Genomic DNA, 27,881 nt, shown 5'->3' with positions numbered 1-27,881 from the left:
CCTTTGTATCTATTTTACATGTTTGAATCAGGAGTTTATAATTTCTCAATTGTTTTTATGAACGATTCCAAAATATCTTTCCAAGTTGGAGTTAAATGATGTGTCTGAATTTTATCAATTTTTTTCTTCTCATGTGTTTTGACCTTTTGTTTTGAATCTTTAAAAAATATATGTTAGAAGTCTTTAAAATGTCATTATGTCCCAACAGCCTTACACTGGGGAGGACATCTTGTTACACAAAAACACATTAGAAGGTCCAAGTTTTCATGTGTTTAAAATACTCTATCAACAATAGGACCCTGAAAAGAAAAAAATATTAATAGTTGCAAAATACCAAAGTAATCAGCATTTTAGGTACTGTGTAAACTGCTTTTACTCTGATGAGATTAAGGGAATGAATTGAATAGGATACATACTCTATGTTCTTACATGTGCTTTTAAAAAAAATCCTTGCAGCTGCTCTGTAAAAGACACTGTTAAGTGAATGATAAGACAAGCCACAGACTGGTAGAAAATATGTGCAGCAACACATATTTGACACAGGTCTTGCATCTAAAATATGCAAAGAAGTCTTAAAATTCAACAATTAACAAATAACCCAATTTTAAAATGGACAAAAGATTTGAACAGACATCTCACCAAAGAAGATATACAGATGGCAAATAAGCATATGAAAAGATGCTCATTTGTCATCAGGGAACCGCAAATTAAAACAACAATAATATACAATTACCTACCGATTAGGATAGCTAAAAAAAAAAAAAAAACAACAAACTGACAGTAACAATGGCTGGCAAGGACCTCTCACAGCTGCTGGGAATGCAAAATGGTACAGCCACTTTAGAAGACAGTTTGCATTTTGTCACAAACCTAAACAGTCTTACCATACAGTCCAGCAATTGCACTCCTTAATATTTACCCAACTGATTTGAAAAGTTATGTCCACAAAAAATTGAATGTTTATAGCTGCTTTATTCATAATCACCAAAAACTGGAAACAACTAAGATGTCCTTAATAGGTGAATGGATAAACAAACTATAATACATTCATACAATGGAATATTATTCAGTGACAAAAAGAAATGAGCTGTCAAGCCATGAAAGACATAGATGAATCTTCAATGCCTATTGCTAATTAAAAGAAGCCAGTCTGAAAAGGCTACATATTGTAGGATTTCAATTATATGACATTCTGGAAAAAGTAAAAACTATAAAGACAATTAAAAATCAGTGGTTTCCAGAGGTACAGGGGGAGGGGAAGGAAGACTGAATATGTAAAGCACAAGGGACTTTTTTTTTTTTTTTTTTTTTTTGCGGTACGCGGGCCTCTCACTGTTGTGGCCTCTCCCGTTGCGGAACACAGACTCCGGACGCGCAGGCTCAGCGGCCATGGCTCACGGGCCCAGCCTCTCCGCGGCATGTGGGATCTTCCCGGACCGGGGCACGAACCCGTGTCCCCTGCATCAGCAGGCGGACTCCCAACCACTGTGCCACCAGGGAAGCCCAGCACAAGGGATTTTTTAGGGCAGTGAAACAATTCTATATAATAATATAATGTTGGATATACAATGCTATGCATTTGTCAGTGTCCTCACATACAGATTTTCTGGTTCTATAAACATGGCAATTTTGTTAAATTCTGTTGTGTTTCCTCACCATTAAGAGAAAAAGAAAGTATGGTTTGTTTATAAATGTATACTCTGCCTTACTGAGTATTTTCTGGTAAGGAAAGCTACTGTTTTGGTGAGGCATTAATAAATCCTGATTCTTTCATTTACAATTTACAGGTGACTGTGATGATTGTGAGAATTTTCCAAAAACTGCCTTCTGGTTCCATTCATTTTAAACCTTGTTTCTCCTCCTTCACCCACATACTTCTGGGGCCAGGTCCATAGGACACATTCGCCAGGACATCATGACACAGCCTCTGACCACACACCTTTGGGTCATGATGCCCTAGTGAATTGGCACAGTGGTCAGTGGGACAGTTGCTGGAAGCCATTTGCCACACAGAACATCTACTAATACCTAAAAGATAAATGCAATGACTGTAAATTTTACAAAAGTATATTTCTATGTGAATATATTGCTAGGGCCCCTGCTATGACTTATAAAAGATCTATGTAAGTGAGGACCAAGCATTTAAGCTTCTCCAGATTCACAGAAAATCAGCCTCCAGGTGCTAGGAGTCTTTGGAAGTTCCTTTAATTTTTTTCACTTTTCAAGGTAAATAGCAATCGGGATTGCTAACAGTGAGAATGGGGAATGAGGTGGGTGGTTTGGGAGAGAAAATAATATGAAATAGCTATGAGAATGGAAATAGACTAGGGAAATATAATTATTGAGTAGCATTAGGACCCACCTGAAGTTCATGGGAAGGAATTTATAGAGAAACCAGTAGGCATGATGGTATACTGTACTGCAGCTATATTTAGCCACACAATATAGACAAAGAGTGGGTGGAGAACTGGATTTGAGCAGGGGCATCATTTACCAAGCAAATATTAGGAAGTGAGGGGCGTCAAGGGAGAAGCTGTAAGCAAGACAATGATTCTAATGCTGGATATGAATTTTCACCTGCATTAGGAGAGGAGAGGGGATATCAAAGGTTGACAGTTAGTGGATAATGGTAGAATCAATAGATTGACAGGCCTTGTGGATCAAAGGATCGTTGGAATTGAATCCATGAGGGAGTAAACTAGAAAGATACAAAGTGGTGGCAAGAAATAGGATGCATGGAATTGAGATATGGATGAGTTGCTGTTATTGAAAGTGACAAAGCCTACAGGGTGCATCAGACTAAGTGGCTAGGGTGGTGTTGAGGACTGGCTCACTAAGAGAGACATTTCAAGGACCGGAAAGGACAGGGTGTTGAAAGGATCATTTTCTTTCTTTCTTTTTTTTTTTTTTTTTACATCTTTATTGGAGTATAGTTGCTTTACAATGGTGTGTTAGTTTTTGCTTTCTAACAAAGTGAATCAGTTATACATATGTTCCCATATCTCTTCCCTCTTGTGTCTCCCTCCCTCCTACCCTCCCTATCCCACCCCTCTAGGTGGTCACAAAGCACCGAGCTGATCTCCCTGTGCTATGCGGCTGCTTCCCACTAGCTATCTATTTTACGTTTGGTAGTGTATATATGTCCATACCACTCTCCCGCTTTGTCACCGCTTACCCTTCCCCCTACCCATTTCCCCAAGTCCATTCTCTAGTATGTCTGTGTCTTTATTCCTGTCTTACCCCTAAGTTCTTCATGACATTTTTTTTTCTTAAATTCCATATATATGTGTTAGCATACGGTATTTGTCTTTCTCTTTCTGACTTACTTCACTCTGTATGACAGACTCTAGCTCCATCCACCTCATTACAAATAGCTCAATTTCGTTTCTTTTTATGGCTGAGTAATATTCCATTGTATGCATGTGCCACATCTTCTTTATCCATTCATCCGATGATGGACACTTAGGTTGTTTCCATCTCCGGGCTATTGTAAATAGAGCTGCAATGAACATTTTGGTACATGACTCTTTCTGAATTATGGTTTTCTCAGGGTATATGCCCAGTAGTGGGATTGCTGGGTCATATGGTAGTTCTATTTGTGGTTTTTTAAGGAACCTCCATACTGTTCTCCATAGTGGCTGTACCAATTCACATTCACACCAGCAGTGCAAGAGTGTTCCCTTTTCTCCACACCCTCGCCAGCATTTATTGTTTTGAGATTTTTTGATGATGGCCATTCTGACCGGTGTGAGATGATATCTCATTGTACTTTTGATTTGCATTTCTCTAATGATTAATGATGATGAGCATTCTTTCATGTGTTTGTTGGCAGTCTGTATATCTTCTTTGGAGAAATGTCTATTTAGGTCTTCTGCCCATTTTTGGATTGGGTTGTTTGTTTTTTTGTTATTGAGCTGCATGAGCTACTTATAAATTTTGGAGATTAATCCTTTGTCAGTTGCTTCATTTGCAAGTATTTTCTCCCATTGTGAGGGTTGCCTTTAGGCCTTGTTTATGGTTTCCTTTGCTGTGCAAAAGCTTTGAAGTTTCATTACGTCCCATTTGTTTATTTTTGTTTTTATTTCCATTTCTCTAGGAGGTGGGTCAAAAAGGATCTTGCTGTGATTTATGTCATAGAGTGTTCTCCCTATGTTTTCCTCTAAGAGTTTGATAGTTTCTGGCCTTACATTTAGGTCTTTAATCCATTTTGAGCTTATTTTTGTGTATGGTATTAGGGAGTGATCTAATCTCATACTTTTATATGTAGCTGTCCAGTTTTCCCAGCACCACTTATTGAAGAGGCTGTCCTTTCTCCACTGTACATTCCTGCCTCCTTTGTCAAAGATAAGGTGACCATATGTGCGTGGGTTTATCTCTGGGCTTTCTATCCTGTTCCATTGATCTATCTTTCTGTTTTTGTGCCAGTACCATACTGTCTTGATTACTGTAGCTTTGTAGTATAGTCTGAAGTCAGGGAGCCTGATTCCTCCAGCTCCGTTTTTCGTTCTCAAGATTGCTTTGGCTATTCGGGGTCTTTTGTGTTTCCATACAAATTGTGAAATTTTTTGTTCTAGTTCTGTGAAAAATGCCAGTGGTAGTTTGATAGGGATTGCATTGAATTTGTAGATTGCTTTGGGTGGTAGAGTCATTTTCACAATGTTGATTCTTCCAATCCAAGAACATGGTATATCTCTCCATCTATTTGTATCATCTTTAATTTCTTTCATCAGTGTCTTATAATTTTCTGCATACAGGTCTTTTGTCTCCTTAGGTAGGTTTATGCATAGATATTTTATTCTTTTTGTTGCAGTGGTAAATGGGAGTGTTTTCTTGATTTCACTTTCAGATTTTTCATCATTAGTGTATAGGAAAGCCAGAGATTTCTGTGCATCAATTTTGTATCCTGCTACTTTACCAAATTCATTGATTAGCTCTAGTAGTTTTCTGGTAGCATCTTTAGGATTCTCTATGTAGAGTATCATGTCATCTTCAAACAGTGACAGCTTTACTTCTTCTTTTCCAATTTGGATTCCTTTTATTTCCTTTTCTTCTCTGACTGCTGTGGCTAAAACTTCCAAAACTATGTTGAATAAGAGTGGTGAGAGTGGGAAACCTTGTTTTGTTCCTGATCTTAGTGGAAATGCTTTCAGTTTTTCACCATTGAGAACGATGTTGGCTGTGGGTTTGTCATATATGGCCTTTATTATGTTGAGGAAAGTTCCCTCTAGGCCTACTTTCTGCAGGGTTTTAATCATAAATCGGTGTTGAATTTTGTTGAAAGCTTTCTCTGCATCTATTGAGATGATCATACGGTTTTTCTCCTTCAATTTGTTAATATGGTGTATCACGTTGATTGATTTGCATATATTGAAGGATCCTTGCATTCCTGGAATAAACCCCACTTGATCATGGTGTATGATCTGTTTAATGTGCTGTTGGATTCTGTTTGCTAGTATTTTTTGAGGATTTTTGCATCTATGTTCATCAGTGATACTGGCCTGTAGTTTTCTTTCTTTGTGACATCCTTGTCTGGTTTTGGTATCAAGGTGATGGTGGCCTTGTAGAATGAGTTTGGGAGTGTTCCTCCCTCTGCTATATTTTGGAAGAGTTTGAGAAGGATAGGTGTTAGCTCTTTTCTAAATGTTTGATAGAATTCGCCTGTGAAGCCATCTGGTCCTGGGCTTTTGTTTGTTGGAAGCTTTTTAATCACAGTTTCCATTTCGGTGCTTGTGATTGGTCTGTTCATATTTTCTATTTCTTCCTGATTCAGTCTTGGCTGGTTGTGCATTTCTAAGAATTTGCCCATTTCTTCCAGGTTGTCCATTTTATTGGCATAGAGTTGCTTGTAGTAATCACTCATGATCTTTTGTATTTCTACAGTGTCAGTTGTTACTTCTCCTTTTTCATTTCTAATTCTATTGATTTGAGTCTTCTCCCTTTTTTTCTTGATGAGTCTGGCTAATGGTTTATCAATTTTGTTTATCTTCTCAAAGAAGCAGCTTTTACTTTTATTGATCTTTGCTATCATTTTCTTCATTTCTTTTTCATTTATTTCTGATCTGATTTTCATGATTTCTTTCCTTCTGCTAACTTTGGGGTGTTTTTGTTCTTTCTCTAATTGCTTTAGGTGCAAGGTTAGGTTGTTTATTTGAGATGTTTCTGTTTCTTAAGGTAGGATTGTATTGCTATAAACTTCCCTCTCAGAACTGCTTTTGCTGCATCCCATAGGTTTTGGGTCATCGTGTGTCCATTGTTATTTGTTTCTAGGTATTTTTTGATTTCCTCTTTGATTTCTTCAGTGAATACTTTGTTATTAAGTAGTGTATCGTTTAGCCTCCATGTGTTTGTATTTTTTACAGAGCTTTTCCTGTAATTAATATCTAGTCTCAGTGTTGTGGTCGGAAAAGATACTTGATACAATTTCAATTTTCTTAAATTTACCGAGGCTTGATTTGTGACCCAAGATATGATCTATCCTGGAGAATGTTCCATGAGCACTTGAGAAAAATGTGTATTCTGTTGTTTTGGATGGAATGTCCTATAAATATCAATTAAGTCCATCTTGTTTAATGTATCATTTAAAGTTTGTGTTTCCTTATTTCTTTTCATTTTGGATGATCTGTCCATTGGTGAAAGTGGGGTGTTAAAGTCCCCTACTATGAATGTGTTACTGTCGATTTCCCCTTTTATGGCTGTTAGTATTTGCCTTATGTATTGAGGTGCTCCTATGTTGGGTGCATAAATATTTACAATTGTTATATCCTCTTCTTGGATCGATCCCTTGATCATTATGTAGTGTCCTTCTTTGTCTCTTCTAATAGTCTTTATTTTAAAGTCTACTTTGTCTGATATGAGAATTGCTACTCCAGCTTTCTTTTGGTTTCCATTTGCATGGAATATCTTTTTCCATCCCCTCACTTTCTGTCTGTATGTGTCTCTAGGTCTGAAGTGGGTCTCTTGTAGACAGCAAATATATGGGTCTTGTTTTTGTATTCATTCAGCCAATCTGTGTCTTTTGGTGGGAGCATTTAGTTCATTTACATTTAAGGTAATTATCGATATGTATGTTCTTATTCCCATTTTGTTAATTGTTTTGGGTTCGTTATTGTAGGTCTTTTCCTTCTCTTCTGTTTCTTGCCTGAGAAGTTCCTTTAGCATTTGTTGTAAAGCTGGTTTGGTGGTGCTGAACAGTCTCAGATTTTGCTTGTCTGTAAAGGTTTTAATTTCTCCATCAAATCTGAATGAGATCCTTGCTGGTAGAGTAATCTTGGTTGCAGGTTTTTCTCCTTCATCACTTTAAATATGTCCTGCCACTCCCTTCTGGCTTGCAGAGTTTCTGCTGAAAGATCAGCTGTTAACCTTATGGGGATTCCCTTGTGTGTTATTTGTTGTTTTTCCCTTGCTACTTTTAATATGTTTTCTTTGTATTTAATTTTTGACTGTTTGATTAATATGTGTCTTGGTGTATTTCTCCTTGGATTTAGCCTGTATGGGACTCTCTGTGCTTCCTGGACTTGATTAACTATTTCCTTTCCCATATTAGGGAAGTTTTCAACTATAATCTCTTCAAATATTTTCTCAGTCCCTTTCTTTTTCTCTTCTTCTTCTGGAACCCCTATAATTCGAATGCTGGTGTGTTTAATATTGTCCCAGAGGTCTCTGAGACTGTCCTCAAGTCTTTTCATTCTTTTTTCTTTATTCTGCTCTGCAGTAGTTATTTCCACCATTTTATCTTCCAGGTCACTTATCCGTTCTTCTGCCTCAGTTATTCTGCTATTGATCCCATCTAGAGTATTTTTCATTTCATTTATTGTGTTGTTCATCGTTGCTTGTTTCATCTTTAGTTCTGCTAGGTCCTTGTTAAATGTTTCTTGCATTTTGTCTATTCTATTTCCAAGATTTTGGATCATCTTTACTATCATTATTCTGAATTCTTTTTCAGGTAGATTGCCTATTTCTTCTTCATTTGTTAGGTCTGGTGGGTTTTTATCTTGCTCCTTCATCTGCTGTGTGTTTTTCTGTCTTCTCATTTTGCTTATCTTACTGTGTTTGGGGTCTCCTTTTTGCAGGCTGCAGGTTCATAGTTCCCGTTGTTTTTGGTGTCTGTCCCCAGTGGCTAAAGTTGGTTCAGTGGGTTGTGTAGGCTTCCTGGTGGAGGGGACTAGTGCCCATGTTCTGGTGGCTGAGGCTGGATCTTATCTTTCTGGTGGGCAGGTCCAGGTCTGGTGGTGTGTTTTGGGGTGTCTGTGGACTTATTATGATTATAGGCAGCCTCTCTGCTAACGGGTGGGGTTGTGTTCCTGTCTTGCTAGTTGTTTGGCATAGGGTGTCCAGCACTGTAGCTTGCTGGTCGTTGAGTGAAGCTGGGTGTTGGTGTTGAGATGGAGATCTCTGGGAGATTTTCGCCATTTGATATTACATGGAGCTGGGAGGTCTCTTGTGGACCAGTGTCCTGAAGTTGGCTCTCCCACCTCAGAGGCACAGCACTGACTCCTGGCTGCAGCACCAAGAGCCTTTCATCCACACGGCTCAGAATAAAAGGGAGACAAAGTAGAAAGAAAGGAAGAAAAGAAAAGAAAGAAAGAAAGAGAGAGAGAAAGAAAGGAGGGAAGGAGGGAGGGAGGGAGGAAGGAAGGAAGGAAGGAGGGAAGGAAGGAAAGAAAGAAACAAGATAAAATAAAATAAAATAAAGTAAGATAAAATAAAATAAAGTTATTAAAATAAAAAATAATTATTAAGAAAAAAAATTTTTTAAGAAAAAAACAAAACAAAATAAACGGATGGGGGCATCCCTGGTGGCGCAGTGGTTGAGAGTCCGCCTGCTGATGCAGGGGACACGGGTTCGTGCCCCAGTGTGGGAAGATCCCACATGCCACGGAGCGGCTAGGTCCGTGAGCCATGGCCGCTGAGCCTGCGCGTCCAGAGCCTGTGTTCCGCAACGGGAGAGGCCACAACAGTGAGAGGCCCGCGTACCGGAAAAAAAAAAAAAAAGAAAGAAAACAGACAGATAGAACCCTAGGACAAATGGTGAAAGCAAAGCTATACTGACAAAATCTCACACAGCAGCATACACATACACACTCACAAAAAGAGGAAAAGGGGAAAAAATCATAAACCTTGCTTTCCAAGTCCACCTCCTCAGTTTGGGATGATTCGTTGTCTATTCATGTATTCCACAGACGCAGGGTACGCCAAGGTGATTGTGGAGCTCTAATCCGCTGCTCCTGAGGCTGCTGGGAGGGATTTCCCGTTCTCTTCTTTGTTCTTACAGCTCCTGGGGCTCAGCTTTGGATTTGGCCCTGCCTCTGCGTGTAGGTCGCCTGAGGGCGTCTGTTCTTTGCTCATACAGGATGGGGTAAAGGAGCAGCTGCTTCGGGGGCTCAGGCCGGGGGGAGGGAGGGGTATGGAGTGCGGGGCGAGCCTGCGGCGTCAGAGGCCGGCGTGTCGTTGCACTAGCCTGAGCCGTGCGTTCTCCCGGGGAAGTTGTCCCTGGATCCCGGGACCCTGGCAGTGGCGGCTGCACAGGAAGGGGGGTGTGGATAGTGACCTGTGCTCGCACACAGGCTTCTTGGTGGCGGCAGCAGCAGCCTTAGCGTCTCATGCCCGTCTCTGGGGTCCGCGCTGTTAGCCGCGGCTGGCGCCCGTCTCTGGAGCTCCTTTAAGCAGCGCTCTTAATCCCCTCTCCTCGCGCACCAGGAAACAAAGAGCGAAGAAAAAGCCTCTTGCCTCTTCAGCAGGTCCAGGCTTTTCCCCAGACTCCCTCCCGGCTAGCTGTGGCGCCCTAGCCCCTTTCAGGCTGTGTTCATGAAGCCAACCCCAGTCCTCTCCCTGCGATCTGACCAAAGCCTGAGACTCAGCTCCCAGACCCCGCCCGCCCCGGCAGATGAGCAGACAAGCCTCTCGGGCTGGTGAGTGCCGGTCGGCACCGATCCTCTGTGCGGGAATCTCTCCGCTTTGCCCTCCGCACCCCTGTTGCTGCGCTCTCCTCTGTGGCTCCGAAGCTTTCCCCCTCCGCCACTCCCGTCTCCGCCAGTGAAGGGCCTTCCTAGTGTGTGGAAACCTTTTCTCCTTCACAGCTCCCTCCCACTGGTGCAGGTCCCATCCCTATCCTTTTGTCTCTGTTTATTCTCTTTTCTTTTGCCCTACCCAGGTACGTGGGGGGGTTTCTTGCCTTTTGGGAGGTCTGAGGTCTTCTGCCAGCGTTCAGTAGGTGTTCTGTAGGAGTTGTTCCACGTGTAGATGTATTTCTGGTGTATCTGTGGGGAGGAAGGTGATCTCTGCGTCTTACTCTTCCGCCATCTTCCCCTCTAGGATCTCTAATGATGTTCTTAAAATGAACCTTACTCATTAGAATATAGAAAAGCTGGATTCATAAAAGTCTCCAAAGGAGGAAAAGGAGGAGGAGGGGGATAAGGAAGAAGCAGCAGCTGCAGCCAAAAGGATCATTTATATGTGTATCAAAATCCCAAGAAATAAGACAGGAGTACAGATGAGTGACAGTGAAGTAGGTGCTCATGCCATCAAGAAATGAAGGAGAAGAACCTGAGAGTTAGTACATGAAAGCAACAGTGAATAGCAGTGGGTATGTAATCTGATAACGTGAGATTCAAATCTGGGAGGGATTAAGGAGTGATGACCCAGAAGCAGCAATGAGGACCAGAGAACCCACTGCCAGACCCAGTGACAGTTATGGAGGAAACACAGCCACCAAATGAGAGGGCTGAAGAGGCAGATATATCCTCAAAAGACAGCCTCATTTTCATTTTGAAGAAAAAGTTCTAAAAGTACATTGGATTTTGCTAAGTATGGACTGAAATTCCAAAAGGCACACATTATAGTACAATTTCAATGTCCATCTATAATTTCCTGGCTATGGTAGTGGATAAAGGTTTATCTGGGCTGATGCAAAGTGTTACACATTCTTCTAATAAATGGGAAAAGTAAGGTTAGAGGATAGTATTACATAAATATGTATGTACACATAGTTTTTCTGAGGGTTAACAAGAAATACCTGTTTTCCTGTGGAGGAAAGAACTTTAATGTTGGAGGGAGAATTTTACCTTTATTTTATACTCTGCTGTAGTACAATATTGCAATGCATGATGATGTGAGATAAAATATGAATACTTATTGGGTCTTTGATATTAAGGAATAATTTTTCTTAGGTGTGACAAAGGTATTACGTTCTAAAATTTATAATTTAGAGATACACATATAAATATTTACAGATCAAATATTTGTAGGTATTAGCCTAAAAATAATATGAAAGGGGTGGTGGGTAAGTGGTGTAGTAGGTGACTTAGATAAAATAAGATCATTCAGCACTTAAATAAGATTGAAGCTAGGTTATGGTTACATGGAAGTTCATTACACTACTCTACTTTTGCATATATTTCAAATTGTCCATGATAAAAAGTTTTAGAAAATAACTTTTAACTTATTGAACATTGCAATAGGTAATACCTATTCAGATTCAATTTTGTTTCAATTCCATGCTTTATTATTGCATTAAATTGGGGGAATGCAATGATATAAGTCTTCACGGTCCTAGTCCTCATGTGTTTATAACTTAAAGGGGAAAACAAACAATTAGCAACCCCCTGCCCCCCCCCCAAAAAAAAATTATGAGATGTGTCGAGGAGGGCTTTATAAACCATGTTGAGTTTGGGTTTGGTCCTGAAAAATAATGAGAAGCCATTTCAGTGTTTTAATCAGAGAAAAGTATTATCAGTTGTCTCCATATTATTCACTCTAACATGAGGAACTGATTGAAAAAGGGCTAAATAGTGGAGGAGTGCAATCAGTTACAAGGCTATTATCGTCTAGGCTTATATTGATGGAAGTTTGTAATATAAAGCGTGAGCAGAGGAGGAAAAATCAGCAAAGAAACTGAAAAGAAATGGTGGGTGAATAAGTGTGATGTCATAAATCTAGAGGATGTGGTCTCAGGAGTCCAATACCAACCAGGGGCTAGGCAGGATGATTACTTATTGCCTAAACCACATAAGCCATAATGGTGTATGATCTTGCCATTCCATCCCTCTTCTCAGAAGCACGCAATGGCTTCGCATGGCCCCTAAGAAGAATCTGCCCTCCTGTGGCATTCAAGGCTCTGGTCTCATCTCACTGTGTATCCCTTTATGCACTGTATGCTCAGGATTGGATTTGATGGGATAAATTGAGAAATTTTAAAACTACTTGCTTTGGAAAACACTGCTCAGGCTGGGCATAATTATCCTTCTTTATCAAAATTTCTCATCCTTGTAAATCTTAGCCCAAACACCAACTCCCCCATGATCATCCCTAGGCTATCTATTTCTTCTTCCTGTGTGCCCCAAGTACATTAACTAGACCGCAGTTTTGCACTTAGGTAATTACTTCACTGTGGCTTTATGCAGTTGACAGTGGTTTTCCTATCTTCTCCCCAACTAAGTTAGAAACCCCTTGAGATCCAACAGTGTATTAATTCAATTTTACCTTCTTTGATTACTTTACCTATCTTCCTTGATTACTTAACCAATACATATTTATTGGAATAAAATGATTTATCTCCTTTTGTGCATATTAGAATAAAATCTAGATTAATGATGTTTTCCATAGAAAACTTTGAGTTTACCTTAAATGCTCAACCATGTTATGAACATGTGTGATAACTTTAAGATAATGACAGGGCAAATTTGAGTGCATAAAATTCTTTATTTAGAACAATAAAGTATGTGTATATATAATGTAATTTCAAATTCAAACCTGTATAAAAAAGGGTCAGGACATAAACCTATTTTTAAAAGTACACATACAGTACATACACATCACATTTTACAACCTTTTTTATTTAACTTCAGTCATAATAAAACTATAGAATAATGTTGACATACATTTACATTACAATATGCAAACTCCAATCTATGACTGAACTAGCAATATATCTGTGCATCCATCTAAATGTCTGAATACTTTAAGTCCATTGATTTAAAAAATAGTGGCAAGTGGACACTATAATCACACATTAATCCTTAGAATATAGGAGAATAGGGTATTTTGATTGGAAATTTTTATTTAGTGAGTCATAGCTCAGAAATCAAGTAACTGAAAATACTATGTTTTTTTAAACAATTTTATTTTAAAAAACAACATAAGATGTAATTGGAGACGGCGGTTATAAATACATGTACGATGCTTAAGAAACATTTTAGGATCAAGAATATCCATTTTAATATGGATTATTTCTAAAACAGTATCTTGTTAGGAAATGAAAGTACCATTATTTTATCTTTACAAAGGCATTTCCAGCAACACCATAAACTGTGTGATCAAACACCACAAATGAACTGGTTGGAATTTCAATCTGAATGTTTATATTTTAATGCCAATTTCAGAATAATACTGTTTCAAAACAAGCTGGCTTTCTCTAAAATTCTTATCCCACTTTCCAATCCTGAAATATAATTTATGGTTTACCCATCTCCAAACGGATTCGAAAGTATCTTTTTGCACTTAAAAACTTTATGAGCATCTTACATTTTCTGCTCTTAGCTTTTAAGAAAAATGAGAGCATTTAAATGCTTGATTTGGTACACTTCCAAATGTTACACACATCTCATCTTGGGTAAAATGTACTCTTGGTTTTCATTCTTCAGAGGTGATCCAAAAATGTTTATTTAAGCAACGGAAAAAGCCATCTCTTGTGTAAGTGGTTATCCGACTCACCCTACAGGAGACTGATTTTCACTTTTACGAATGGACCCTATTTACATTACAAACAAGAACAGCCATAGCTTTTTATGTTCAAATTGCTTATTCACAGAGATCAGAGTTGGATATTTTATATGCGATAGTTTCAGCTCTATTTTATCATCTTTGTCAGTCACATATCAATAGGTTTCTCTCCTACCTATGGTATGACTTGACTTCACCATATAGATAAATAAAAATTGAGAGCCAAAGAAGGGCAGTGATTTACCAATACCTGTTAATGGCAGAGTGGAAGCTCCTGACAATTTTTCCTAACATCCATCCCACTATGTCCAACTGCCTTCTTGAAAAATATATTTCTTAGTTAAATTAGAATAGGTTGGGAATGGCTAAAAGCCCCATACTGGAATTACATTTTGAAACCAGAACCTAGCTTCAGAAAAACATTAAGAAATATCCATGAATTCTGCGTGGAGTTTTCTATTAATTTAAAACTTCATTTGAATTAGAATACCAAAATATGCCACAAAGTTTCTCCGGAGTACTTTAATTCTTACTAAAAGCAGATATTTCATTGTGAACATACTTTATCATACATTGTCATTTTTCACACAGTTAATCCTTTTCAAGGAGAATAGGGTACTTGTTCTGTTAAAGTATTGAAAAAAATAACTTGTTTCTGACTCATTAGAAAGTGGCTGTGTGGTAAGCACATCAGATTATAACACAAAATCAAGCAACGCTTTGATATCACAGGGCAGGCACCGTTTATCAGTGCCAGTTTCTCTATAGATTTGGGTTCTACCACAGAGGTACAAAGCTTAATTATACTTTACTCTGAAGTATAATTTAGCATCTGCAGACTTCTGACACCATTTTAAAAGACAATTTTGAAACATTACAAAAGAGAACTATCAGATACATGGTACCAGTTTAAAAGGTGATTTCACAGTTTAAGATGTCAGTTGTGAGTTTTCCATGATTTATAAAGGATGTTCAGAACACATATTGGATAAAATAAAGCAAAGACATATATGTATATATATTTTTTAATCTCCAAGTAGATATGAGAGTTCATTCCCAAGCAACTACCAACCAAAGTAATGTTCAACATTTTTCTATTGTTCGTGTATTTTACTGAATTTTAGTGTTTTAAAAATTGGTAATCCACACAACTCTCAATGAACCAATACATTTAATTAGGCAGAATACATCTCCCCTCGCCTACCATGCCAGATTTCATAACTTGCTGAATTTGTTTATTTAACCCTATCAATTAGGACCATGTCCTGTGTGTTAAAACCCAGCTACCAGCTTTGAGAACAAAAGTACATCTATTATACTCTAAAGCTCATTAAGCAGCATTTTTACATACTTACAAAAACTGAAACCATTGCTGAAACAAACTATTAGATTGAGAAGTATCAATCTTCTCAATTGACACATGACCTACACACATACTCATGTTAATCTATGTCTATTTTCTTCAAAACAATCAACATCACACACTGAGACAGGTCCTTTCAGCCATTAAATTGATCTCTGGTTTTATTATATATAATTGGTTGTACCATGGGATATTTGAGGGACTGAATAAATTAATGCAACTTCCCAAAGCATCTGGGTTGTATCTTAGAGACATGACTAGTGTTTGAGGAACCACAGCACTTTAGGGGAGGGATCGTAGAAATCATCTGAGCTCTTTGGTATAAAAAAGAGCAAGGGCCACTTACTAGAGTTGTATTTGAATTAGCTTTGAACATAAGCTAAAATCCAGCTCTACTAGAAGTTCTTGGACTTTTGAAAACAAAGGAAAGATAGCAGTTTTTCATGCCCTTCTCTATCACTGCATTGAAAACAGTCATGTGATGGTGATAGACATGGCAATGATGTCATCACGAGGATCAAGTTAGAATGGAAAGCTTTGGATTCCTGTATGTGTACGTTTGTGATATATTAAAAGAATCTTCATCAAAATAAACCAAAAGAAATCATTCCTTGACCTTAGTCAGATGGTCCTTTGAAATAAAAAAAAAATTGGCAAGGGAAATTCACTTAATGTCTTACAAGTTCTGGTTTAAAAATGCAATGTCCATCTTGGGAATTCCTGCCAAGTTCACTCAATATGACAAAAACGCTGTCGCATATTTTAATAGCAAACTGACATGCGTAACTACATAAAGCTTTCTTTTTATTTTCAATTCATAAACCTTAATGAATACAGAGTGCCTGATTTTAAATAAATGGATCCTTTAAACAGATAATGGTGATTATACTATAAATAACTAAAGTTTCCTGATCCCCTGCATTCTTGTAAAAGCCAAGTCACCTAGTTTTCAACACCCATATTAGCATGTGTGTGGTTATCTAACCATAGATACTAAATATCATAATTTATATTTACTCTCTCCCACAGCAGAAATTGAAAATGCGGCCTCCATACATTCAGTGATTTCTCCTAAGTCCCTTTACATAACTCTGTGATAGTTTTAGAATATAAACATTTTGTAATATAATTTGCAAGCACAATTTGTACACGCCATAGTGGTCAAGGGCAAAGGCTGACTTCACCAGGGGTGCCAGATGCCCTCCTCGGCAGACTGTTCTGCTGGGCAGTGTCCACAGCTTCTTCGTGTGATGACTCTTTCGGAGTCTCTCCTCTGCAAAGGCATCACTGTTGTGTAATTCAGTACTGGCTCCCCTGCATGACTAAAGTCAGACAACCATGTCCGTTTGTCTAGTGGGATACGGTTGAGCACACTCTGTCAGAAAGAGACCAAGCTCAGACCCATATCATTCCTTGATCAGCAGCTAGAAGGCTGACCTGCCCCTACCCCCACCCTCTTTTCCCACTGCTTTCTAAATGAACAGTGGCTGATGCTATGGAGTTTTTGTTTTTTGAATTTTTTCTAGATCCCTTTGATAAAAATGATGACCCCCACTATCCAGGCTGAAATCTACTTGCAGAGACCAAGATAACTATGAACTGCAGGTTGTAACTGTAAAATAAAGCTATGTGGTTTTTCAACAATTAGACGTTTCTGGAGGCATGCAAAACGGTACGTGCAGCCTGGGACACGTGCTTTCTCTCCCAACATCAGCTGCAAGTTCTAATTGAGACCACAAATCCCCCAGGTCCTTAAAATAGAGTCCTGCTCGGTGCAAGTTCTTCTTTACAGATGATTAATTCAGTGCCAGTTTCACAGTAAAACACTTTGTTCCAATTTCTGAATCATCCACATAGTCATGGGTAGCAAGAACAGATAAAGATGCGGTCTGTCACTCCAGACAGAATAGGAATTTGTTTAAAGCTGCTTCATTTATGAAGCAAACATGAACTGTTACCCGCCTAGAGAAGAAAAAAGAGAGATTATAGCATATCTGCTTTCTACCTTCTTTTCATTCTCAGTAGCTGAATTCATGTGGCTTTGAATGAGTAATAGATTTACAATGCATGCTTCACTTACACAGCCTAAAATAACTTGACAAATGTTTCCTAGATGCAGTGATCAGTCACTTGCTGATCTCCCTAGTAACATTTTACATAATCTGAAATGATCTTACTGTTTACTGAGTGTCTCTTCCCATTAGAATGTAAGCCCCATGAGGAACATAGAGCTTTTGTTTATCTTTTTCACTGCTGTATTCCAACACCTAGAACAGTGCCTGGTACAAAATAGATACGGGTGTCCCCTGCTTTTCAAAGTTCCCTTTATACCACTTTGCTTTTACAAAACACCTACTTTAGTACCTGTTTTCAACAAACGAAAGAAATCCAAAGAGGATTTTTGCTTTTATGAAAAAAGGCAAAAAGAGACCGTCGCATTCAGGGTTTGTTCTGCAGTGAGCCTACAGAGGCAGTGTGCACCGCCAGCAGTGAGAGTGGCACTGCCAAGTTCTTCCCCGGAACTACACTTAGCCTCTCAGCATAAAGCCACCATAACTTTGAATTGTGTCTACGAGCATCTGTGCTTTACATAGATTTATTTTATGCATCGCATTAGCAAGATGTATCCTAAGGCGATTGCGTCTTTGCTTTAGGCCATTTTGGTTTAAGACAGGTTTCATTGGAATGCTCTACTTTTGCATAGCACTGGAGGGGGACACTTGTACTCAATAAATATTTCTTGAACATAGAGTGGATGAATGAATACCCTGTGGCTTTCATACCGCCAAGCACAGCACAGATTATCTCCATTTCTGATGAGTGTTATCAATCTATGTAGCCTTGAATTTCTCTAACAAGCCTTTGAAGAGGTTGTAAACAGGTGGTGAGGGGAGAGGGTCTGAAGAACAATGGCGGTGTTCAGAGTGGAGAAGCGGAGATTGATGGAGTGGCATGCAAGAGATATCTGGGACAGGCGGAGAGGCTGATCAGAGGCCACCCACAAATGACAGCCTCCTAGCCACAGATCAGTGCCAGTATCCTGACTGCCTAGCCAGGTTCTAGCAATCACTTCTCCCAGCTGAGGAAAGAGCAGCAGTAGGATCTCCTTCAGTGCTGTCAGCCAGAAGAAGAAAGATAGAAATCCTGGCACCACATTCCTGACAAAGCCTCTGGGGAAGTTCATTTGGCCTCAGCACAGCTTACTGTACTTGCTGAAGCATGAAAGCCAGACTCTGTTTTAGCTTTTCAGTGCTGGTGTTAAACCACTGAGCTTTGGACTCAGCTTTCAGATTTTTCAGCTTTCAGGTGAAGTATTTGTACTTCCTTATCTTTTTTTCTTTTTTAATTATAGGCAGCATTTGCATGCTATCTTCAATCACAACCCCTAAATAAATGTGTATTTTGCATTTAGTTTCTTCCCTACTCTTTTCCTATTTTGTCCTTATTTATCAATCCCAGAACCAGAGATCACTGGTTTTAAAATGTTTGAGATCATTACATAGGCTATATATAAAACTTTATAGTATGAGTGATAAGAAGTACAGTGTTTTTTTCCAGTAATATGCTAAATGTATATTACTCTAATGTAATACACGAAATGTATGCAATCATTAAATGTAATATATTGAAAATGTAAATATATAAAATGTAATAATATACTAAAAACCATATTACATGACAATTTACCAAAGAGAGAACTCTAAAAAATAGAAAACCTGTATTTAGGAAAGCAGAATTAAATACCGGAGGAGAAATTAACAGGCATTAAGAGCAAATTTCAGAAATGCAAATTACCTAGCAGATATTTTAAAAATAAAACTTGGTTAGAAAAGCAGAAGGAAATCACAAAAAAGCAAAAAATATATATATTTTTTGAAAAAGCTACAAATAACTTGAAACTCTAAACGTAAGCGTAGAGAAGCAAGATTGGAAATCTATTCTGATTATGTCTTTGGATCATTTCGCAAAGAAAACAAACATAAAAACCAACAAATGGTTTCCCATAGAACGAAACTACCATTTTTATAATAATACCATGGATTCTGGCAACAACCTCGCGAAATAAATAGGGTGAGTAGTATTATCCTCCCATTACATTTGAAGAATCAGGGGTTAAAAGACAACTGACTCATCCAGGAACCTACAGCTAATTAAGGTGCAGATTAGACCCAAGTCTAATCCCTTCTAATCCTCTGCATCACAATGTATCTACACAGAGCGAGCTCCAAACCAAAACCTTCAAAATTCTAGAAATTCTTAGGAAATATGTGGTAAAGAGTCAAAGATCTGGCCATTGGTAACCAACCATTATTGAGTCCTGTGCAATAAATGTCCCAGCATAACTTGCCCTCATCCCTATTCCAATTCTAGGATCGACTTTCTTCTGTCTTAGATCTACTGGAAACTTCCAGGTTGTGTTTCTTTTATGAATCTCTCCACCAGCCTAATTATAATAAGAATTACTTTCTAGGGGTTTCCCTGGTGGCCCAGGGGTTAAGAATCTGCCTGCCAATGCAGGGAACATGAGTTCGAGCCTTGGTCCGGGAAGACCCCACAGGCCGCGGAGCAACTAAGCCCGTGTGCCACAACTACTGAGCCTGTGCTCTAGAGCCCACAAGCCACAACTACTGAGCCCGCGTGCCACAACTACTGAAGCCCACACGCCTAGAGCCTGTGCTCTGCAACAAGAGAAGCCACTGCAATGAGAAGCCCGTGCACCACAACGAAGACCCAACACAGCCAAAAATAAATAAATTAAAAAAAAGATTACTTTCTACACTTACCATGCTGGGATAAGTCCCTAAACACCGCCATCTCAGTATCTACAAACTCATGCTATTTACCGTCAACCAAACTGGGCCTTCTCCGTGATTACACGGTCCTTCTCCCAAGGTCTCAATTAAAATTCTTCGTGGATGACTTCCCAATCCCCAATCTATTATTTGCAGCCCTTACTGTACTCTGAATTTCCAGTGAAGCATATTTGGCCACTGGTTAATAATTCCTAACGGCTCCTTCTCCCATTTTTTTCTATTGGCACTGCCATCTGGTTAGTCCCATAGGCTCCAAATCATCCCTGATTACTGCCTGCGATGTCAAGCCTCACATCCCATCAGGAACTAGGACTTATTCTTTTACTGCAGTGACTCCAAAATGGCCTATGCTTTCCTATCTCCATGGCTGTGACCCTAGTTCAGGTTGTCATTCTCTCACACCTGTTTTGAAGATTGGCCTCCTAAGTGGACTCCTTGATTCCAGGTCACCACTCCCATCCATCTGGCCACGCCAACATCTGATTACTTTCCTAAACCTCTGCTTTGATTGTATTATGTCTTTTCTAAACCCTCCAACAACTCCTTATATTACTCAATAAAGTGTAAGCCCTGTACTTGGAATTCAGACCTTGTTTCAAACTGATGCCCATCCTTTCTCAGCATTTTAACCCTTTATGTGTACTTCTACTGGAGTCCAGCTGTACAAACTCTTGAACACAGTCTGTACTTTCAGCTCCCTGATTTAACTTATGCCATTTGCAGTATCTGGATTTACCACTTCCCTATCGCCAGTAAAATTTTAGCAATCATCCAAGATCCAGTTCCATACAAATGCCACCTCCATCACCCTTACAATAAAGCCTTTCTCCGAATGATTTCTCTCCCCAGTTAAATAAGACAATTGTATATGGGTGGTACAATTCTATGGGATGCCATCTGTACCAGTCATTATCTAGAGCTATGTTCAGGGCACATCCTCTACAACCATATGCAGTGGCTTTGCCTTTGACTCATTATTGCATTTCTTTGTCAGCTTCTTTTGTTGTTTTTTAACCAAAATCTCCTTTAGTCTGTTTTAAAATAGGTTATTATGCATATGTCTCATCTCCTTTTGTAGGCCATAAGCAATTTGAGGACAGAACTAGGTTATATTAAGCTTTGCATCCAACAGTGCACGTACTAGAGCTTGTTGGCGTCACATTTGTGGTTAGAATGAAGAGTAAAATTGTGCTATGATCTACTCTATTTCGTTCTCTTAAACTGTGCTACACGCAACCCAATAAATGAAAAATTCTTCTGGGATGCCACATACGTATACTTGTCATTAGCTAGTTGACTAAATACATTTTTAACTTTTTGCAGAGATAATTTCACGTTTGATGTCAAATAAACACAGCTTTTGTATATTTTCTCTTAGAGGCAACTTCTTTTGTTTCTGGGTCATTATCTACATTCCTTCCTTGTATTTAAAATATCAAATCCTCCTCTTCATTTTCCAATTATAGGTTGGAGAACTATTCCATATGTTTTCTATTCTAGTGTTCCAATATTTGTCCTGGTTTAATTTCTTTTAGTTCATGAAACTTCTATTTCAGGGAGAAATCCTTGCCACAAACCTGAGTCATTCCTTATATTTTCCCCTTTTTTTGTGAAGCAAGAAAATGACTATAATCCAAATTATATCCAATTTTTAAAATATATAATTACAACTCCATATTTCATTTCTATCTTGGTACTTTTTACTACTGTTCTTCTTATTTCTTGGCATATTTCCTCTCCTACCATGTCACAGTCTGTTCCCCCAAGCCTTTCCCTCCACCACATCCCTTTCCCCAAATTATACTCAAATTTCCTTGGCAGGTTTTACCAAACCTCTGTTGATACAAGGAACAGGCTTTCTGTATACGATGGGTACTCAATAAATGGTTACAAATGATACATATATATTTTGACTTCGGGGTTTGCAGATTCATGATAATGAGCTGCTTCTATTTTCCTCCTTTTATCTATCTTGCCCTCAGTATTTGAATTCTTATTTACTTCTACCTACACACGTCTATTTTTGTTTTTACTCCATAAATTTTATTCTCACGTTACTGCAGTTCTCTGAGGTATTCATCCATCTCTCCATTCATTTATTCAACAGGTACATTCATCACTTGTATGTGCAAAGTGTAAACTATATAGCTTAATGGGATTCCAAAATGATATTCAGAAACCAATCCTGTCCTCTAAGAGCTTATGGTTTAGAAGAGGACACAAAACGTCTATGTAAGTGGCTGTGAGTAAGTAACGTCTATGTAAGTAATGGTAACTAATACCATATTAATATTGTATGAAGTGTAATACAAAATATAATTAGAGGGCCATACAAGAGAGATTACTTTCATTTGGGAAGTTAGCTTTTTGGAGGTGGTGGTTCTGAGCTGAGCCTTGAGAGAGCTTTGCAGAAATGGTGAGAAGTAAGGTCATCTATTTTACACCAGCTCCTCAATGGTATGTGACGAGTTTATTTCTAAACAATTTGGGGCTTCTTTAACCTAATTTCATTCGTTTAATTATATGAGTAACATTTCAGATTTTAAGAAAAATAATTTAGCCATTTCCCATATGACTGTATTCCCCCTTGCTGTACATACTCTGCTGTCCTACTGACCAAAATCAGCAAATTAAACACACACATACACATACAAGATAAAAATAAACCTTACTGCACTTTTTAAAAGATTGTTTTAAAACATCTTATTTTATTGCAGTAAGAACACTTAACACAAGATCTACCCTCTGAACACAGTTTTAAATGCACAATGTAGTTTTTTTAACTCTAAGCATTATGTTGTATAGCAGGTCTCTGGAACATATTCATCTTGCAAAACAAAAGAACCTTAAAAAAAAGGCCACTTCAGCAGAGCTATCTTCCTTACCACTTGGTAAGATTTTCATTTAGGGTTTATTTATTCACTCAGTCACTTCAACAGACATTTATTGAGCGCCTACAGTGCTTAGGCAACAAGTGAGGTACTTGTGAGGAGATATAGCAAGAACCAGACAGACTCACTTCCTGTCCTTGTATATTCCCTGACCAGCATGTGTAAGTTGCTTGACTATAGCTGCTTTAAAATGCCATCTTTCTTTCTCCTAGACAAGTGCCCTGGGCTTTTCCATCATAATCCATTTCCCAAATGTCACAGGACAAATGCCACAATTAAACACCACATCACCTATGTGCCAAAACAGGATCCCAGTGATGCCATTGAAAAGCAAACCACAGAGAACATTACTTGAGCCTTTAAGGTTCAATTAACCATTTAATGTGTAGTTGGTGGATGTCTGGCTTAAGGGAAGTGAAACAGCAGTGGGGAAAAAACAGTAGGTTTGTACTGGGATTGGAGGTCAAAGACATGTTTCTTGGAATAACAATGATTTCAGCTTGGGGAATACTGCACCCGCAAATAAAAAGGGTCAAGTGAAGGGTTTATTCCTTTACAGTGTTTGACAGGAAACATGAGGCTAGAGGACAGCTAGGATGGGAGCAGAAGAGAGGGTGCTATTCGTGCTCCAGACGTGGTGATCAAGGGCATGATTCAAGGCAAAAATGAAGTCTGTGTAATAGCAGGGTTAAAGTGTTAGAGGCATATGCGACATAATTACTATTATTATATGATGTTATTTTGGGTTGTTGAAAAATGATGTTTGATAAAAGTGAGTTCCTGGAGGAGACAAAGGCTCTGTGACCCAGTTTTCCTGGGGAAGGTTCAATCTAGAGAGAAATCTCTGAATCTGGGACAGAAGGGAAAGCTGGAAGGACAGTGACCTGTAAGGAAAAGGTGAAGCTCACCGGAGACCATGTCTGTAATAATCGGGCGAGTAAATGATCCTCTAACCACGAGGGAGTGCAGGGGAAGAACTGAAGATTTAGGAAGATGAAAGAACACTTATACACCACTGTAATAAATGGGGGTTCATGAGCAGAACGGAATTAACAGTGAGTTGGCAGAAGTACAAATGGGAAGAGCATGCATGACGTTGGATCAGGTTAGTGCCATTCAGGGTGCTCCCTGCACCGCGTCTGCAGCTTGGGAGTTGAGAAAGTAGACAGGAGAGGGGAGAGGAGGTATAAACATCAGCGCCCTCTGGTCATGTTTTCCTAGTCTCCTTTCTCCCCAGGCCCTTCACAGACCCACACAATCACAACAGGTTATCTGTCCCCGGTTTATATTCAGTGTGTCCTGGGCTCTGGACGGTGATGAGGCACAAGTATTATGTCATGTGGCAGGTGGCACTACCTTGACAATTTCCCTCTCCTACTGTATGGGATTTTTTTTTTTTTTTTTACTGTATGGGATTTTGACCTTTTCTACTTTTCCTTAAAATAGCAGGGCAATGTTTTTGATTTTCATTTGTTTCAGCATTTAACAAATGAGATACTTTTCCTATCATGTTAATCACACCTAATTGAAATTGATTTTATTAATTCTTCTTCTATTAATAATATTTTATTTTAGTCCTATTTAGTCCAAAATATTTTGCCCCTTGTCTAATTTATTTTCTGGCCTCAAAAATAGGAAACACTCAGAAATTCCCCGGTGGCCCAGTGGTTAGGACTCCATGCTTTCACTGAAGGCACGGGTTCAACCCCTGTTTGGGGAACTAAGATCCCCCAAGTCCCAGTGGCGCAGCCAAAAAAGAAAAAAATTAGGAAACGCTCAACTGTTAATGCTTTGTATATCTCCCATACAAGATGAATCCACTACACTGGAATAATACTGCTTGCCTTTCAAAACTTGAGAATGCACAATTACGTAACAGCTTCAGCTAACATACTGACCCCAGCTTGATAGAAGACTTAATAAATTTTGGTGTCTAGGATGCTGCATAGTTCTTGTTACATCTTTTAGCTTGAATTCTTAATACTTACCAATGTACGAAAGTAACAGTGTTGATACAAGCCACAATTACACTTCTTGAAACTCTCTCTCTTTTTCTTGCAACATACTGAAAAAGAATAAGAAACATGCTTATTTGCATTTAGACAGAGATTCTGAAGTAACCATGATCTGGGCATTGTAAAGGGCAGTTTTTATTTTTCTGTAAATACAGTAGCAAAAGATTGCAAAATTGAGTGGGAAGCTTACCTTCATAATATTACTGTAGGGAAGAGGGAAGACTTCATCTGCTTCCACATAGTCTCCCCAAGTAGTTAAAAAATTCTCTACGCATATGCAGATGCACATACGGAAAATGCTTATATGCACTTAATTTGTGAATATGTACACATACAGCATAAGAGAAAATAACATGCCAAATGAAAACTATAACTGAATGTAAAATCAAAGCATTGGTCCTGGAGCAGTATGGGATAGGGTAAAAACGTGATCAGCGTCAGCCACCATAAGTGGCAAGGTCTCACAAAACAATTTTTGTATTTGGCTTTGAATAAGATACTGAGTAGGTTGAGAAAAATTAAGGGCTCTGAAAGCCAGAGTGAGGTCAAATATATGAAGTATGCAAGAGAAAAATAACTGAAAGTATCTTGACTAGGAAGTGATATTAAGAATGGGGTTTAGGGCTTCCCTGGTGGCGCAGTGGTTGAGCGTCTGCCTGCCGATGCAGGGAACACGGGTTCGTGCCCTGGTCCGGGAAGATCCCACATGCCGCGGGGTGGCTGGGCCTGTGAGCCATGGCCACTGAGCCTGCGTGTCCAGAGCCTGTGCTCCGCAACGGGAGAGGCCACAGCAGTGAGAGGCCCACGTATGGGCAAAAAAAAAGAAATGGGGTTTACGGAAGAATGAGACAAAGGTGGAGTTTAGAAAGGCCGAGGAAAAGAAAGATTCTGTGGTAGCAACTCAGTCAAGACATAATAAAGATATGGATGAAGATAATGACTATTGCCAAAGAAAGAGCTAAGCATGTCTTGGCTATAGTGTGGAAAAGAGGAGAATAAGCAAACGTGCCTCCTGAGCTCCATGACCAGGAACGTGAGCAAGATTCTGCTGTTTATAGAAATAAAGAGAGCAGAGATGATACCATAAGAAGGGTTATGAAGACAATTACATGAAGGTATTTCCCAAGTAAATGGAGATGTAGGATTGAAGAGACAAGGAGAGATCAGAAATGTGGATAAAACTTGGAAGACATCAGTTGGGAGCTGCCACCATAAGAGTGAAACACTTCTTAAAGATGTTATGAGCACATGCACGGTATGTGAAGTGGCAAGGTCAAGCTTACTTATGCACACATTTAGTAAAACAAAATACCTTATCTCATTATCCTCTTCATTAATCTGTATATTTTCAACTGCCCTTGTAAGATTTGGTTGTTTCTTCTGGGAAAAGAACAGTGATATATACATATATTATAAAAATATCAATATATCATGTACTATTTAAGAGGTAAACAGTCTCCACTTCTATGTTTTCATCAGCATGCAGCATATAAAAATACTTTTGCAATAAGAAATTATGAAAAATGCACGGTTTTATCAACTCAGCATTTTTAGGATGTTGGAGATGAAAGAATAATAAAGAAACTGAAAGATTTAAATAGTAATCAAATGAAAAATATTGTTTTCTTGGTAGGATCCTTTCTTAGAAAAGGGCAGTTTGTTAGCTAATCATTGATGTAATATAGTATGAACAAATAAATATATAAAGGTCAGAAATTTTGTGATCAAGGGGAAAGAAAAAAAGAATAGCAACACTTACCTTCCAGTATAAGGCTCCAACAGCAAACCCAATTATAAGAGAAAAGAATGCCGGCAATGCTACGGCTGCCCATTGTAGGCTGGAGTCTTCAATAGGATTTGAGGCCTTCCCTGTAATTTAAACAGTACAGTGGTGAACACAGTACCTCCATGCCAGAGGTTTTGCTCTTATCCTGTGGTTGTTCCCAACTGTTTCCGAAATGTACTCTTGACCTATCTGTTTAAAATATTTAAAATGCTGATTTTCCTGCTTGCAATGCAAGTCCATGTAGTCTCCAAAAGATACAAGTTGAAAAACGAAAGAAACACCACAGACAGAGGGCTATTTGACTTGGTTAATGCAGACCCATATGGAACACAGATGACATATACCTGCAGATGATTTCTATCATCAGGCAAATCCATCTTCCATGCCTTTATCTTCTAATATCTTCTCACTTTCTCACACTTCACATCTTGCCAAGAAATTTTAAAGAAGACATTTTGCAACCCGGATCAAGGTCTGGATGCATGCCTCGAGCTATGTTTGGCCTGCCTCAAATATTAAGTTAATACCTGTACATTGTGGTTAGAGTACTTTTAGGGACCTCAAGTTTAGAATTATGGTGTCTCCTCATCACATCTTCAGCTGACATTTATTGGATGCCAGGTAGGGCCCCGAACTGTACCATGGAGTAAAGGTTTGAATTTTCAGACTTTCTGTGTTCGAAAGTCTGAGACTACTGAACATGAAAGAATGGCTGGAAGTACCAGTGTCTCCTTAAGCTGACTCTAAATATGTAATTTAGTGAGAGAGAAGACACACACATGAGTTTAACTTGGGACACCTCCCTTCACCCTGCTTTGCTCTTCCATGAGAAGCAGAATGATTCAGGAATTAAACAACACATCTCCCCCAAGCGTCTCTTGTTCCCAACACAAAACTTAACATTTTGACAGATTTTTCTGTCTATCTCCTTACAAGGAACAGCTTAGTTGTTTGAAAACATTGACACATATGTGTCAACTTGTAAGAGTTAAACTTTCAGTTTTCTGTTGAAGATGTAATACAGTTAGAAATTGTACACTTTCAACAATCGTATGATCAAAATGTAAACCAATCCAAGGGAAAGTGACTGTTTTGGGCTATGATATTTTGCAATGATACTTGGGTACTGTGTCAGCCTATAGTCACCTATTTAACATATAAAATACCTAAAGTACATGATATAAAAGAACCAAACCACTGTATGTGTATCAGCATTTAAGATGGAAAAATAAACTCATAGATTTAACCGAAGAGGCAAGAAACAAATGTTATCTATTATAGTGAGAACAGAAATTG

General features: G+C 38.7%; 2 protein-coding genes across 7 annotated transcripts in view; one reads left to right on the top strand and one right to left on the bottom strand.

Moving 5' to 3' along the window:
- KITLG (KIT ligand) overlaps positions 1-27,881 on the bottom strand; it is a 101,287-nt gene that overhangs the window by 403 nt on the left and 73,003 nt on the right. For 5 of the 6 annotated variants that reach the window (XM_060165035.1, XM_060165040.1, XM_060165037.1 and 2 more), the window contains 4 exons: positions 26,559-26,668; positions 26,112-26,179; positions 24,773-24,849; positions 12,677-17,041 (listed from right to left, as the gene is read on the bottom strand). In XM_060165035.1, coding sequence (XP_060021018.1) covers positions 24,810-24,849; positions 26,112-26,179; positions 26,559-26,668 — 218 coding nt within the window. In that variant the 3' untranslated portion in view covers positions 12,677-17,041; positions 24,773-24,809. Of the gene's footprint in view, positions 1-12,676; positions 17,042-24,772; positions 24,850-26,111; positions 26,180-26,558; positions 26,669-27,881 lie in introns of those variants that run through there. The other variant, XM_060165036.1, reaches the window with a different exon arrangement.
- The window catches only part of TMTC3 (transmembrane O-mannosyltransferase targeting cadherins 3), a 302,048-nt gene that overhangs the window by 271,580 nt on the left and 2,587 nt on the right, over positions 1-27,881 (top strand). Inside the window, exon 19 of the mRNA XM_060165029.1 lies at positions 22,001-22,125. Within this exon, the coding sequence (XP_060021012.1) occupies positions 22,001-22,125 (125 nt within the window). The remainder of the gene's footprint in view (positions 1-22,000; positions 22,126-27,881) is intronic.

The sequence above is a fragment of the Lagenorhynchus albirostris genome, chromosome 11, assembly GCF_949774975.1.
Source record: "Lagenorhynchus albirostris chromosome 11, mLagAlb1.1, whole genome shotgun sequence".
NCBI lineage: Eukaryota > Metazoa > Chordata > Mammalia > Artiodactyla > Delphinidae > Lagenorhynchus > Lagenorhynchus albirostris.
Note: the sequence above shows the minus strand (reverse complement) of the source record. Positions and strands in the feature narration are given on the sequence as shown.